The 17,148-nt window shown below is 38.4% G+C and overlaps 1 protein-coding gene across 1 annotated transcript; it reads left to right on the top strand.

Annotated features, from left to right (window-relative positions):
• Positions 1 to 3,713: 3,713 nt before the first annotated feature.
• On the top strand, positions 3,714 to 12,521 carry LOC308677878 (vomeronasal type-2 receptor 26-like; the record flags this gene model as incomplete). The annotated part of the gene is made up of 6 exons (XM_081344573.1): positions 3,714 to 3,854; positions 6,659 to 6,937; positions 7,272 to 8,132; positions 8,579 to 8,806; positions 9,998 to 10,124; positions 11,623 to 12,521. 6 exons carry the CDS (start codon positions 3,714 to 3,716, stop codon positions 12,519 to 12,521), a joined length of 2,535 nt encoding a protein of 844 aa, XP_081200699.1.
• Between the last annotated feature and the right edge of the window lie 4,627 nt (positions 12,522 to 17,148).

Below are 17,148 nucleotides of genomic sequence, written 5' to 3'. Positions count from 1 at the left end.
GAGGGCCAGATGCCATGATCTTGGTTTTCTTAATGTTAAGTTTCAACCCAAGTTTTGCACTCTCCTTCTTCACCCGCAACAAGAGGCTCTTTAGTTCTTCTTCATATATTTAATATTTAAATATCAAGAGATAAATGGAGATAATTGTAGCTGAGAGTTGTCACTTGCTGAGTTGCTGCATGCATCTCTTGATTATATTAGCATCTGTCAGACAACGTTGCTGTAATTTGTTCACAGATCCAGAGGGCTAATGCCTGTGGAGTAGTCTGGCTTCAATATCTGGGAATAGTTTGAATGTATTGAGCCTGAGAAAATGGTTCCTATCCCAAAGGAATCTGCACAGCTCACAGGCCTGCTTCCATTAGAAAGATTAAAAAGAAATGTCATGATTTAATTAAATTACAGATACAATAATTGTTGTGTAGTGAGTTCTTTGGAGGCAGTAAGCCGGACAAGAGGTTGCAAACAGGAACATTGCTTTATTGAGGCAAACTGAGAACAGAGGCTTCTGTGCAGCTACTTATATGGTTGGCAACTAGGTGGCAGCCAATAGGTTTAAAGGAACCAATTCCCGCCCCAAATCCTCCAATGATCTTCTTGGAGACAGCTTGTCTGGCAAGTCGGTGACCGTTACACAGACACATCAATTGAGCAACTTTAAGCAGCATTCAAAAGACATGTGAAGAAAGCAGTTCAAGTAAATCCCAATACATTACAATAATCAAAGTGCTTAAAAACCTATCAAAAGGATAGATAAAGGTGGGCGAGATCCTATAACATTATGGGTCAATTTCTTTTTGGCTCTTTGGGAGAAAAAAATCATGCTTTAATGTACGCCCTAACAGGTCAAAGTCAAAGTGGGCGCACCAGTCCTTTGGAACCGCTTACCGGCTGAACTACGGATGTCCCCCGACCTTCGCTCCTTCCAGCGTGATCTAAAAACTTATCTATTCGAACAAGCCGGCCTGGTCTGATGGGTTTGGGGTTTTAACATTGTTTTTAACTAACTTACTACATTGGGCACAATCATTTAACTTTAAATCTTGTATCCTGTATTCTTATTTTTATTGCCCTGTACACCGCCCTGAGTCCTTCGGGAGAAGGGCGGTATATAAATAAATAAATAAATAAATAAATAAATAAATAAATAAATAAATAAATAAATAAAATAGTTGTATTGTTCTAGAGCAGACATGTCAAACACAAGTCCCGGGGGCCGGATCCGGCCCCCGAAGTGGTTTCATGTGGCCCGCGAAGCCATCCTGGAAACAGTGAGGGAACGGCCCCCACTGCCTTGGCCCTGGCCCAGAGACCCTCCTGCCAGAGACCCTCAGATCTGTCCCACTCCTGCCCAGGCCCCCATAGGCATCCTTGATGCGAATGATGTAGAGCTGGCCACGCCCACCCAGTAGGCCATACACACTCTAGCCATGCCCACCCAGTAGGCCATGCCCACCCAGGCCACACCCACCCGGCCCCTTGAGGGCAACCACAATGCTGATGCAGCCCTCAATGAAATTGAGTTTGACACCCCTGTTCTAGAGAATTTAAAGTTTACAGCTACAGAACTAGCATTTGTTCATTTGAATTTTCATTTTTTTCCCCTTCTCTTATCTCTTTTACAATTTTCTGTTATGAGCTCTTTTCCCTAGCCCATACATATCATCATTCTACTTTCTCCACAGTCTCCAAGGAGCTTCACCAAACATTCACTGATTTCCCCTACAATGACCCAAAGAATCTTACTAATGTAGGTTTTTTTCTCAACTCTTTCAGGAATTCTCAGGCACAGCACCAAAGAATAGCTCAAGATTGAAAGGGTCTGTTCATTGTGGGATCAGAATGTTAGAGATGTAGCAACTTTTTTCTTAGAAAGAATATTTATTCTAATAAAGTGAGTTTTTCCCCCTTATGTTTCATTCTTACAGATGGAACTGGTTCATATGTAGTGACAACTGTTTTCTTGAAGAAGATGGAATTTTCCATGGTAGTGATGGCAATATTGTCAATGTTACTGTCAGGACTTACATGCCCTATTCTTTGTACTGAAGCATGTTCTGTGGAGAAACCTCCCCTTATTAAGCACAAGTATTTTCTACCAGGGGATTTCATAGTGGCTGGGATACTGCCTCAATTCTACATGATATCTGATCCAGTTGGTTTCACAAAGCACCCATCTGAAGATCTGGTTGATGAGATTGTGTAAAGACTTTCACTTCTTAACTGTAGCATATCTTAAACCACATATCTTTCTCCGATAGGTTGGCGGGGCATAGTTGATTACTCTTATTTCTTGCAGCACAAATTATTTGTTCTGTTTCTTGCTTGTTAGTTTCTTCATTCTAAAACTAATATAGATTGATCACACTGATATTTCTTACTGGACAAATAAATATTTTATACAAACACACTTATGACAGCTCTCAACTCAGTGATTTTCCCATTTTCTTACTCTTTAAATGCTCCACTTCTCTGTGAGGAAATGTCCCCTTATTAAGCACAACTATTTTCTGCCAGGGGATTTCATAGTGGCTGGGATACTATCTCAATTCTACACGATATCTGATCCAGTTGGTTTCACAAGGCACCCATCTGAAGATTGATGAACTCATGTAAAGACTTTTTCTTCTTAACTATAGCATATCTTAAACCATATATCTTTCTCTAATAGGTTGCCCTGGCAAATAAATACACAAACACACTTATGACAACTCTCCTACTGGTGTTTTTATTCAAATTCCATATTGAGATTTTCTTGTTTTCTTACTGTTAAATGAATCATTAGTGATGTACTATCAAGGTGCTGCACTATTTGTAGCTAAATCTATGTTAATCATTTAATTCTTTCAGTTAATATTAGGGAACAGTTGCATGCTCTGAATTATTTTTCAAACAGCTGTTGACCATGCATGGAACACAGACTTAGAGCCTCTCTGCCCTAATGAAACATCAGTGACCTTTATTGGGATAAGGTCTATCATTATCCCAGAAAAATATGTATATATATATTAACATTTGTCCTCAAGTTTACTCCAAACACACTTTTCATGCCTATATCCACCATAAAACATACCCAAGAAGAAGATAAAAATATAAGGATATATAAAATTAAATATGGGTTTTAATATGATCATTTTTCTTCAAGCAATTTATCTGTTTCTAGTAAAAATTGTTTATGATGAATTAATCATAACTTCCTGCCTAGATCCACACAATATATCTTTCATTGCAGATTTTTCCTGCAGAACTACCAACATATCCTGGCCTTGGTTTTTGCTGTAAAAGAGATAAAAGAGATGTCATGAACAGCACTGCCAATGCTGTGCTCCTCTACTGTGAAAACCACGTTATTGGCATTTTCAGAATATTTCCATATCTTCCAGAATACGAGCATATACCAGTAAAGAGAAAAGACAAAGTTTGGATCATGCCAGCCCAGATGGAATGCACATCAGTCCCTTTTCAAAAAACACAGCCTTTGGACTTTATTCATGGTGCCATATCTTTTGCAGTTTCCTCCAAGGAGGTGACTGGGTTCAAACCATTCTTGCAGATGAGAAGTCCTACTTCAGAAGAAGAAGATCATTTAACAAGATTGTTCTGGGAGCAGGCATTTGGATGTTTTTTTCTTTAAAGATAAGTTAGATGAGGACGCTGGAGTGCTGTGCACTGGAGAAGAGGAGACTCTTCCTAACTCTGTCTTTGAGACCACCATGACTGGGCAGAGTTACAGCATTTATAATGCGATCTATGCTGTGGCACATGCCTTGAAGGCCATGTTTTCATCCAAATACAAACACAGAGCAAGGGCGGACCATGGAAGCCTGATGATTGTCAAGGAAGAAACATGGCAGGTAATAATGAAAGAAATCACAATGACAAACTGATCAAGCCTCTCTGATGCCATCAGGTGTTTTTTATGACTGAAAAAAGTATACAATTCAGGTTTAGTATCCACATTGTTTACACTAATTTATGGTTTATGTTTCATGACAACAGCATGGAGGAACTATGTAAAAAAGCTCCAGTTTAAAAAAAAATCTGATTAAATCAAGCTGCATAATTCAGTTTGAAATTTTGTCAAACCATTTTACTTGGTTTTAATAAACCATCTGTTTATTAATATTATGGTTCACTTGCACAGTAGTATTAGCAACTTCTAAATGGTAGTTGTGTTCATTTATTTCTCCAGATTAATTGCATTTATTTATTGAATTTATATGGCCACCCATCTCACACATGTAACACTGGACACCATGCACATTTAAAACACAGCTTGACAGCTGTTTGGAGCTGAAGCAAAATAAATGTCTGAAACCCAGCCTGCCGTCTCGCTCTGATCATACTCCAAATAAAACACATAAAAAAATTGAAGTTTCTCAATTTGGGTGCATTGCAGTTATAAAGGGTCATGATCTAGTCAACTGCTCCACCATCCAGAGCTAGGGTGACCACACGGACTTTCTTGACATCAGTAGGCAGTGTTCTCTCATTTGTCCTGGCCTTCCACAAAGGCATGAAAACATAGCTCGGTGCCCTAGCTTGGGGTGTATACAGAAGCATGCAGCTATGGAGGTAGGTAGTGCCCTGAAAGCCTTTTCCCAACCTTTTAATTATTTTTTAATATTGCTTGCCACTTTTATATATAGTTTTTAAATTTTCAATATTTTATTTGTATACCGCCAAGAATCCCTCAGTTAGGGAGATGGGTGGTTTTAAAAGTTGATAAATCATTAATTGTGATTTAATTTCCAAACACCCGAGTTGTGATCGTATGACCATGGAGATATGACAATGAGTGCAACAACAATGACCTGTCAGAAGTAGTCCTTATTCAGCGCCATCATAATTTCAAATGATCATTTGGATAGTGGACATTAAATGAGACAACCTATAAACAATTAAATCTTTATTGATATTGCAGTTGTTAAAATGTCAAGAGATAAATGGAGGCAATTGCAGCTCAGTATCATCACAAAACTTCCTAAGTTGTGGCATGCACATTTTGATTATGAATTACGCAGTATATATGCAGTAAATGAATATAGAGAAACAAGCCATTCTTTTTATTCTGTATTTTAAAAAGTGTTGAAAAAATGGACCTCACTGATTACAAAATCTATCTTTCCTCAATTTCTAACCTGGGATCAACTGGGGATTAAGTTTCAATAGTATTTACAAACATAAGATTCTCTTGCTATTTCCAAAAAAAGTTATTTTCTATTCAGTGTCTCTGGAAGGAGTCATGGTTATCTCTCCTATAATTACCAAAAAAACCACTTTATTAATTAAATTCCTTCTGAAATCTCTAGGGAGCTTCAGGGAACATAGCATAACAATGAAATACGATTGAAGGGAGCAAATAACGTTTCTTGTTCATTCATGGATGGGATGAAAGAGACAGAGCTGTAATAATCCACTTCTTCAAACTCCACATTCTAAGTTCAAATCAAGCAAGTAAAAAAGAAGCTATTGCACTTCAGTGAGGCTTATATTTTTCAGAAGGAAATTCAGCTTTCTTGTAAAATATGTTACTGTTCATGTCACTGATGGTATTACTGCCAGATGTGGTATGCCGTATTCCTGCTACTGCTAGCTGTGTGGTGGGCAAGCCTAATCTTCTTAAGCATAATTATTATCATAAAGGAGATCTCATCATTGCTGGCATTATTTCTCAGTTCTACATGTTTTCTGATGCAGTGGATTTTAGAAGGCATCCATCTGAAGAACTAGTTGTTGACCTCATGTATACTGCTCTTAAGTGTAACATATAATAAAACAGATACCTTTCTTTATATCGTGACTTGAATGTTTAACTTTATTTAAAGAGGGAACATCGGACTGATGGAAATCCTACCTTCCAATTGTATTACTGTAATAGTTAACATACATAAGTGCATTATAGTATAGTATCATCAATATCATTAATACCAATAATATTCAGTATTTCTTGCTGATCCAACCTTCTTGTGTGTATTTAGATGCCCATAAGTACTTCCTGTCTTAAACAAATATAAAGCAACACCTATAATGTCAAGTGACTAAACTAATTTCTTTTATTTCTAGAAATGTTGAAAGTCTATAGCTCATTTTTAATTTATATACTATGGAATGAATCCCCAATAATGCATTCCTGATAACTCTTTGCAATTAATGAAAAATCAGTGTTTTGGTTTTGAATTCCTTTTGATGGATATTAAAGAAAATATAGCTCTGTGTGCATTTTAGTTTCAAGTCTCAGAAGATCTAAACTGTGGAGAGGATACATTATTTCCTGTTTAAAGTAGCCACATTTTCCCCCCAAGATTGCATATCTGCTTTCTGCAGTTGTGATCCTGGCAAACTGTGCAGTGGCTTTACAATTACATATTTATAGAAAAATAAGTGAAGAAAGAAGATGTAGAAAGTAGGACTAGAATTAGGTCTAATAACACAAGCAAAATGTAATGCCATTCATGAATTTTCCATTTGGTAATTCATCCATTCTCTAGTGAAAGATGTTTGTTTTTTCTCATAGAAAATATATATTTCATGCTTTAGATAGTTTTAAAATATATTCAAAAGAAGGCTCAGTTCCAGATGCTCCAAAAAAGATCATATTGGTTTTCATGCTATAATTTTATACATGCATAATTCTCATTGCAGGTTTTTTCTTCAGAACTACCAACACACCGTGGCTTTGATGTTTGCCGTAAACGAGATTAATGAAAACCCTCAGCTCTTATTCAACATGACTCTGGGCATTCGCATCACTAACAGCAATTTCATGGCAAAATGGACCTATTTGGCTTCACTGGAGCTACTGTCCACACAGGGCAAATTCATCCCTAATTATAAGTGTGATATCCAGGAGAAGACAATATCTGTTATAGCAGGACCTAATGCAAACATCTGTCCATTTATGCCAAATATTCTGAATATATACAAGATGCCACAAGTACGAATTACTTATGAATAAATGCCTTTTTTTCACAATGTCTAATATCCATGCTTGGTTAACTTTTTATTAGGTTTCCATTTAATTAGGTTTCCTGCCTGAGAAGGGGGTTGGACTAGGAAGCCTCCAAGGTCCCTTCCAACTGTATTATTCTGTTATCCTATTAAAGTTCAGGAATTACTGAATCAATAGATTGTCAAATCTCTGGCATTCCAATATTAAATTAAAGGAAAAACTGGTTTCTTTCTACATTATATTTTTCCTGAAGTGTGTGAGGAACACAGTCTGAATCCTAAACTCTAATACCCAACTATTTTAAATCATTTTTCCCTAGTTTCTGTATGGATCTGCTCCAATGAAAGATAATAGTGAACATAGAGTATTCTTGCATCATTTTTTCCCAAACGAGGAACTTCAGACTAAGGGGATTCTTCAGCTGCTGTTGCATTTAAAGTGGATATGGATAGGGCTGATTTCCCAACGTGATGAGAGTGGACAGATGTTTGTACGGAATGCCCTTACACTGTTTGTCCAGAAAGGTATTTGCTTTGACTTCATGAAAGAGTTGCCCGAAGAAACTTTTGCTAACAACATTGAATGTGTATTTAATTATTTAATTGACATATACAAGGTTGTCATGAACAGCAATTCCAATATTGTGATCCTCTACTGTGAAAACCACATCATTGGCATTTTCAGAATATTTCCCCATTTTTCAGAATATTATGATTTACCAGTAAAGAGAAAAGACAAAGTTTGGATCATGCCAGCCCAGATGGAATTCACATCAGTCCCTTTTCAAAAAACACAGCCTTTGGACTTTATTCATGGTGCCATATCTTTTGCAGTATCTTCCAAAGAGGTGACTGGGTTCAAACTATTCTTGCAGATGAGAAGCCCTAATTCAGAAGAAGAAGATCATTTAACAAGATTGTTCTGGGAGCAGGCATTCGGATGTTTTTTCTTTAAAAATAAGTTAGATGAGGACGCTGGAGTGCTGTGCACTGGAGAAGAGAAGTTGGAGGCTCTTCCTAACTCTGTCTTTGAGACCACCATGACTGGGCAGAGTTACAGCATTTATAATGCGATCTATGCTGTGGCACATGCCTTAAAGGCCATGTTTTCATCCAAATACAAACACAGAGCAAGGGCGGACCATGGAAGCCTGATGATTATCAAGGAAGAAACATGGCAGGTAATAATAAAAGAAATCACAATGACAAATTGATCAAGCCTCTCTGATGTCATCAGGTGTTTTTTATGACTGAAAAAAGTATACAATTCAGGTTTAGTATCCACATTGTTTACACAAATTCATGGTTTATGTTTCATGACAACAGCGTGGAGGAACTATGTAAAAAAGCTCCAGTTTAAAAAAAATCTGATTAAATCAAGCTGCATAATTCAGTTTGAAATTTTCTCAAACTATTTTACTTGGTGATAATCTGTTTATTAATATTATGGTTCACTTGCACAGTAGTATTAGCAACTTCTAAATGGTAGTTGTGTTCATTTATTTCTCCAGATTAATTGCATTTATTTATTGAATTTATATGGACACCATGCACAGTTAAAACACAAAGCTAAAGAATCAACATAATTCAAAAAACAAACATTTGTGTTTGATTTGCTTCCATTTAGCTCCATCCTTACCTAAGGACAGTCTTATTTAACAACAGTGTTGGGGAAACAGTTTTCTTTAATGAAAAGGGGGAATTGGCAACTGGATTTGATATCATCAACTGGATCACATTCCCAAACCAAACTTTTCTTAAAGTCAAAGTTGGAAAGATAGATCCGCTGACTTCTCCAGAAGAGTCTTTCATGATTTCTGAAGAAAACATCATCTGGCCAACCATGTTCAACCAGGTATTTCCTACTGATCTTTCAGGTTGTCTAAAATCCTCCTCCCTACCATTTTCAAAAATCACTTTTATCATTTCAGTGACTCATTAGTAATAAAATGAAGGCAATAAAATATGATGTAAAATGAAAGAGCAGAGATCAGATTACACAGGGCTTCCATTAGTAAACTTGTCTTTCCAGAAATCTATGGGCATTTCTGAATGTACGCAATTACCAGCTGTCATTTTCAGGTTGTCCTACGTAGGGCATCTTTCAGTTATAAAAGCTGGAAATTATTTAATAATAAACAAGAGACATGCTGAGATTGAAATATCTTATTCCTGTCCATTGCTACCTTACAATTTTATTGTATTCTAACTGCAGATTGTCTAAGAGATATTTTAAAATCCCATCTATTTTCTTTAGTTTTTTTAAGTTTAACCTGCAAATTTGTCACCATTAAAACATGGTCTATTTAATAATTTCTACAAGGCTGACTAGATGCAATTGGAACTCTGTATCCCGTGAGTACACTCTCTGTAGTATTTCTTTTTAGGACCTATTTGGCAGAAAGAACTGGACTCAATGAAAATGCAGATAATTCCAAAGTTTAATTTCACCTACAAAGTGTGGGATAAATTACCAATCAGATTCACCTCAAAGGTGCTTTTCAAAGGCAACTGGACTTTTTTTTTCTTGAAAAATTTTGCTTCTCATCCAAGAAGCTTCTTCAGTTCTCAAGGAATTGAATGTTTCTCAAACATTTTCAAGGAAAAAACCAAGAAAGTTGGTTGCCTTCTGAAAAAGCACCTTTGGGACAACCATGACCTGGACAATTGAGAATCCTCATAGATATTTAACGATCCGATTAACCAAAATGGAATTGGAGGGGACTCCAATTTGAACAATTAAGCCTTCAGGAAACCTCTAGGATTTTGCGAAAACATGGAAATACATGGGAAATACATAGGATACATGGGAAATACATAGGAATACATAGGAAATACATAGAAAATACATGGTTTCATGAGGACATATAGAGAATGTCACATTATTATGGTGGCATTCATTAAATGTGCCTATCTAATAATACGTTGAATTGAATCCCATATATAGAATTTCTCCAAAAGCTATGCAGATTTGTCATAATATCATATACGTAGTGAAATATGAGTGTATAAAGTACAATTTCCTCCTGGTTTAATTTCTGAATAGGCATTACCACTTTCTGTATGCAATGAAAATTGTCATCCAGGCTACCTCAAGAAAAAAATAGATGAGAAGCCTTTTTGCTGCTATGACTGTCTTCCTTGTGCAAAAGGGAAAATTTCAAACAGATTAGGTAAGATGTGCCATGTATGTAATTGAGAAGACTTGTTAATTCTCACCAGCAATACTGTATACTTATCTGTGTTTAATCTGCACGGTATTGTTCTCAAATGTAATCAGTTATTCAGAATTTAGAGTATTAGCCTCACTGGAGCAAGGTAACCTTGGTATTAGATGAGATGCATTTGAATATTAGTAGCTCAGGTTGGTAGTTGAGCTGTTAGTTTGATCTCCAAGCTTGGCAATTTGGCTGCAAATGTTTCATCTCCATTCGGGGAGAAATCTTCAGTGCGCTTTGAATTGTGCTCATGTGTCAGAACGCTGACCTTAAAATTGGTGTGGATGTTATTTGTCCAGATGTTTCTGAGTCATGGTCAGGATTCGGGCCGTTTGACTGACTGGTTTGTTGTTGTGAATTGAATATGATGCTATGTTAGTATAAAGAAGCAAGAAAATGAGCTCATCCTTGCTGGAGAGAAGCAGGCACATAGATATGAAACATAAATATTGGTCCTTCTGCCGGTCTGATAATGAATTACAATCTTCATGGATCTTTAACCCTTATAAATAACTGGAATTCTTGCTAAAACATTTGTCACCTGAGCATGAAGAATATTCAAAATGAAAAAGCTTTTGAATAAAGAGAAATTTCTCCCAAAATTAGGTTATCTCTTTTTAAATGTAGAGAAGTCAGTTATTAAGAAGAAAAGTGTTAGATTTTAACTTATTTTCCATAAAATACAACAGTCATTAAGTAAAATGTCCAACCAGATGAGCTCAAAAAGAAGTACCACACCGTTTCTCTGGAAAATAAGCTAGGAAACTGACCTATTACAAAATTTTCTGTTGCATGATCCTTCCATCTTCAAACATGACACTGAGATTGATACCAACTGCACTCTTGATGTCTATTTGACCAAACATATGCAGGGCACTTTTCTGCACGTAGATGGTCCCATTCTTAATTTTTAAGAGTGTAATACAAATAAAATGGACATAATTAACTAGAAAAAATGGAGTTGTTTTCATAGCTTCTATGGGCCACAATGTTTTCTTTGAGGACTGCTTGGTAGTCTCTGAGCTTGGTTGTCTTCTTGCAGATATTTCACTACCAAAACTAGGTAACATCATCAGTGCAACATTAATGACTTTGACTAGCACTGATGATGTTGCCACGTTTTATTATGAAATGTCTGCAAGGAAACAACTGATCTGAGATCGCACCAAAGTTTCCTCATTTCAACTCTGAGTTATAAATAACTTCCTTCTTATGACTGTAATCCCTTAATTCGGAGTAGAGTCGGGGCAACTGGATGGAATTGAGCATTTACTGGCTGGATGCCTTTCCTGACACCATGTGGAGTTGGCAGCAGATATTTTTTCTTTGCACCCTAAGAGAAACATCTGCCGCTATTGAATTCTCAACCTCCCAAGTGGAGATTAACCACTAGGCCACGACGCAGCTCTTAAACTCTGATCAATAAATAGTCCTTTCATGTTTTCTTTTGCAGATGCAGTTGACTGTTTCCAATGTCCAGAAGATCAATATCCAAATGAAGCTCACAATCTTTGCATTGAAAAACATATAACTTTCTTGTCTTATGAAGAACCTTTGGGAATCACTTTGGCCACTGTAGCTGTCTTCTTTTTTGGAACTTCAGCTTTGGTGCTGAGGATCTTCATTAAAGAGTGGGAAACCCCCATAGTCAAAGCCAACAACAGGAACCTCACCTATACTCTTCTCATTGCTCTCCAGCTATCTTTCCTCTGCAGTTTTCTTTTCATTGGACAACCTGATCAAGTGAAATGTCTCATGCGACAAACTGCATTTGGCATCATCTTCTCTGTAGCCATTTCTTGCATTCTGGGTAAAACAACCATAGTGGTTCTTGCTTTCATGGCCACCAAACCGGGATCCCAAATAAAGAAATGGGTGGGAAAAAGGCTTGCCAACTCCATTGTCCTTTCTTGCTCTCTGATACAAGTCACAATTTGTGTTGCATGGCTGGCCATTTCTCCCCCATTTCCAGATTCAGACACACACTCCATGGCTGAAGAGATTGTACTAGAATGTAATGAAGGATCAGCCATCATGTTTTATACCGTTCTTGGCTTTATGGGGTTCTTAACTGCTATCAGTTTCACGGTAGCCTTCCTAGCTAGGAAGTTACCTGATAGCTTCAATGAAGCCAAATTCATTACCTTCAGCATGCTGGTGTTTTGCAGCGTTTGGGTAACATTTGTTCCTACCTATCTGAGCACCAAGGGAAAGTACATGGTGGTGGTGGAGATCTTCTCTATTCTGGCTTCAGCAGTGGGGTTGCTTGGCTGTATCTTTTTCCCAAAATGCTATATAATTCTTCTGAGACCGGATTTAAACAGAAAGGACAAACTTATTAAAAAAAACTGAATTATGTTTCTGAACCTTATAAACTCTCCTCACTGTTGTGTTTCCTTTTTCTGCTAGTCTTTGCAGTTTCGGAAAACTGAAACAGATTTTTTTTTCCAAAAACGCACAAACTAAATATTTGTCAAATGTTGGAATGTGCCTAGGTTTATAACCGTGTCAACAAATAAAGTACAATTTCTTCCCGTGGCAATTTTGCCCAGCGTTTTGCTTGCCATTTACTCAGATTTGTTGTAGTCTTGGGTCTTCATGGATCATGGGTAACGCTTTGAAGGAGGCTTAATAATAATAATAAAATAATAATAATAAACCTTTATTGTCAAAGTACAACATGTGTACATTGAGATTAGCTGAGCCTCCCCCCCTGCTCTCTCCCCCCAACACACAGTGACAACAAACCCTCCATCCCACCACACTATGTGAACCAACTACACCACACACCGGCCTCCCAAGTCAATTCTGCATAAGATTATGTCCCATTTAAAAGCCTAACAGCCCACGGATAAAAGCTATTTTTCAGCCTGTTGGTACGGCTGGCTATATTCCTATATCTCCTACTGGATGGTAGGAGAGTAAAGAGATACCGTCCAGGGTATGAGTATAAGTATAAGATGATAGTTACCAACATCCAATTCAGAGCTCTTAAGAAGCTAAGTCCTTATTGGATTTTGATAGTAGTTTCCAACTTTCTTTTGGAGGGTAGGTAAATAGCGTAGATTCCCTGTCAAAGCAGTCTAGCTCAGTGATGGCGAACCTTTTAAAGACTGTGTGCCCCCAAACTGCCCCCACTCCACCCCCTGCCCCCCTGCCCCCTCTTGCTCCATCCCCTGCCCATAGGGCCACCCACCACCTCCACGGCCTGACGCAGCAGATTGCCCAGGTGACCCAGCAGCACCATGGTGGCCTGCCCTCTGCCTGCACCCTGCAGCATCATCTGCACAAGATGGGGTGCAAAGGCAGAGTCTTGTCCCTGCTGTCTAGCTGCCATGTACTTGGCTGCATTGCTCCATGCGGGCCACACCCAGGGGCAACTCTCCTCCGGGGGGTTGCTGTTGAGGAGGGGGTCGTGGAGGGAGGCATGCCTGAGGTGATGGCACACATGCTCACAGAGAGACACACATGCCATAGGTTTGCCATCACTGCTCTAGATGGATCCTTTTCAGTCAGAATTTATGCATGGATGGTAAAGGCCAGGTACATCCATTGGCCATGGGAATTTTGAATAGCAAAAAAAACCAAAAACCCAATCAACACTGACTGATGTTATTAATATTTCTTGTTCCTAAATATATTCAAACACGAAGGCTGAACAGCTAGGCTGTTTTTGCTATACATTTCTATGTTCAGATCAACCAAGATCAAAAAAAGATGTTTAGACTCAGGAAAGAGTGCAGAAAAGAGCAACAAAGATGATTAGAGGGCTGGATGCTAAAATGTATGAAGAATGGTTGCAGGAAGTGCAACTAGTCTAGTGAAAAGAAGGACTAGAGGTGACATGATAGCAGTGTTCCAATATTTGATGGCCTACCACTATTTTCCAAAGCACCAGAAGTCAACACAAGAAACAATGGATGGAAACCAATCAAGGATAGAAACAACTTAAAACTAAGGAGAAATTTCCTAACAGAATAATTAACCATTGGAAGTTGTGGGACTACCTTTATATTGTAACTATAGAGAGCGACATGTGTATTGTTATATTTGCCTTCAGAAGTTGTGGGTGCTCCATCACTGGAGGCTTTTAGGAAGAGACTGGACAGCCAGTTGCCTGGAATGGTATAGGGTCTTCTGCTTAAGCAAGGAGTTGGACTAGAAGACCTCCGAGGTCCCTTTCAACTCTGTTATTCTGTAATATACTGAAAGTCAGCTGGCACAATAGAGCCAGATGGAAGTATCAAAATGTGGGGTGGGGATAATCAAAACTTCCCCTGTGGTTGTTAAGGGTAGGAAGGCTGCCAAGCACCTGACTTTCCATTGTGTGCCCCCTCCCCCCCGTGCTGCAATTGCCATAACATCAAGCATAGGTTGGAAGCCCCTTCAGTCAGCATGTTCATCAATTTTAGCATTAGAATTTACAGCCCTCTCTAAGCAGTTTGCAGAGTCAGCATATTGATCCCAACAATCCGGATCCTCAGTTTACCGACCTTGGAAGGATGGAAGGCTGAGTCAACCTTGAACTGGTGAGACTCAAACTACCAAACTGCTAGCAGCCAGCAGTCAGCAGAAGTAGCCTGCAATAATAATAATAATAATAATAATAATAATTTATTTTATTTAATTTATTTAATTAAATTTTTATAATAATAATAATAATAATAATAATAATAAAATAATAATAAATAAATTTTTATAATAATAATAATAATAATAATAATAATAATAATAATAATAATAATAATAATAATAATAATAATAATAATAATAATAATAATAATGTTGGAAGGGACCTTGGAAGTCATCTAGTCCAAACCCCTGCTCAGGCAGGAAAACCTATACCATTTCAGACAAATGGCTGTCCAGTCTTTTCTTAAAAACTTCCAGTGTTGGAGCATTCACCACTTCTGGAGGCAGGTTGTTCCACTGGTTAGTTGTTCTAACTGTCAGGAAGTTTCTCCTTAGTTCTAGGTTGCTTCTCTCCTTGACTAGTTTCCATCCATGCTTCTTGTCCTGCTTTCAGGTGCTTTGGAGAATAGCTTGGCTCCCTCTTCTTTGTGGCAGCCCCTGAGATATTGGAACACTGTTATCATGTCACCCCTCACCCTTCTCTTCATTAAACTACACATACCCAATTCCAGCAACCGTTCCCTATATGTTTTAGCCTCCAGCCCCCTAATCATCTTTGTTGCTCTTCTCTGTACCCTTTCTAGAGTCTCGACATCTTTTTTACATCGTGGTGACCAAAACTGGATGCAGTATTCCAGGTGTGGCCTTACCAAAGCATTGTAGAGTGGTATTAGTACTTCACTTGATCTTGATTCTGTCCCTTTGTTAATGAAGCCTAGCACTGTGTTGGCTTTTTTGGCAGCTGCAGCACACTGCTGGCTCATATTGAAGTGATTGTCCACTAGGACTCCGAGATCCCTCTCACAGTTACTACTATTGAGCAAGGTACCACCTATACCACAGGTCTGCAACCCGCGGCTCCGGAGCCGCATGTGGCTCTTTCAGCCGTCTCCTGCGGCTCCCAGTCCTCTGACTTGCAGTCCAAAAAAAAAAAGTGGGACTAAAAAAGTTCAACCAATCAATTCAAATATGCAGGGTAGGTGCATATCTCGCCTTGGCTCCACTCTTCAGTCAAACCCTGTTCTGCACATGCGCACATGTACGCGCATGTCCACACATTTTTTGTGGCTCCCAGATTTTCCTTTTGTGAGGGAACCGGTTCCGAGTGGCTCTTTCACTGTTTCAGGTTGCTGATCCCTGACCTATACTATACCTGTGCATTTGATTTTTCCTGCCTAAATGTAGAACCTTACTTTTTTTCATCATTGAATTTCATTTTGTTAGATAACGCCCAGTGTTCGAGTCTGTCCAGATCCTCCTGTATTTTAAGCCTATCTTCTGGAGTATTGGCTATACTTCATTCTAACCACTGCACCACCACGACTTATATTGCAACTTAAATGTGCTTGAAACCATCCTTCAGAAGATTGGAAGCCACTTCTTTTTTTTTTCTTCTTTCATTTACTGTACTTAATTAATTTTAATTTCTAGGACATTCTTCTAGTGTGACCTGCACATTTTTATTCTTTTAAAATGTTCTTTAATAAAAACTAGAGTATGTATATGAAATCATTCTTCCAGATGTCAAAGAGAAGAGAAATGTAAAACTAAGATTTTAAAGAAGATCTGTCTTTTTCAAACTCAGAAAGTTAGAAAATAATGAAAGAGAACATGGGAATAAGGAACTCTTGGGGAAAAAACAAATACATTTCTAATTGCTGAGATATTCTGACATCCTTTTAGCTCAATGATTTACAGTGGGAAACAGGGTTTTTCCCCCATTGCTGCTTGATGATAATAAAATCCAGACCATATTATCCAGATATTAGATCATTGTTTGTTGTTGTTGTTAGTTGCGAAGTCGTGTCCGACCCATCGCGACCCTATGGACAACATTCCTTCCTTCCTGTCCTCTACCATCTTCTGGAGTCCATTTAAGCTCACGCCTACTGCTTCAGTGACTCCATCCAGCCACATCATTCTCTGTCGTCCCCTTCTTCTATTGCCCTCAACCTTTCCCAGCATTAGGCTCTTCTCCAGTGAGTCCTTCCTTCTCATGAGGTGGCCAAAGGATTTGAGTTTTAGCTTCAGGATCTGGCCTTCTAAAGAGCAGTCAGGGTTGATCTCCTCTAGGACTGACCGGTTTGATCGCCTTGCAGTCCAAGGGACTCGCAGGAGTCTTCTCCAGCACCATAGTTCAAAGGCCTCAATTCTTTGGCGCTCAGCCTTTCTTATGGTCCAACTTTCACTGCCATACATTGCAACTGGGAAGACCATGGCCTTGACTATACGCACTTTTGTTGACAGGGTGATGTCTCTGCTTTTTAGTGTGCTGTCTATATTTGCCATGGCTTTCCTCCCCAGGAGCACATGTCTTTTAATTTCTTGGCTACAGTCCCCATCTGCA

This window comes from Vipera berus (genome assembly GCF_964194415.1).
Source record: "Vipera berus genome assembly, chromosome: Z".
In the NCBI taxonomy this organism is placed as follows: Eukaryota; Metazoa; Chordata; class Lepidosauria; order Squamata; family Viperidae; genus Vipera; species Vipera berus.
This window is presented reverse-complemented; position numbering and strand designations above follow the sequence as displayed.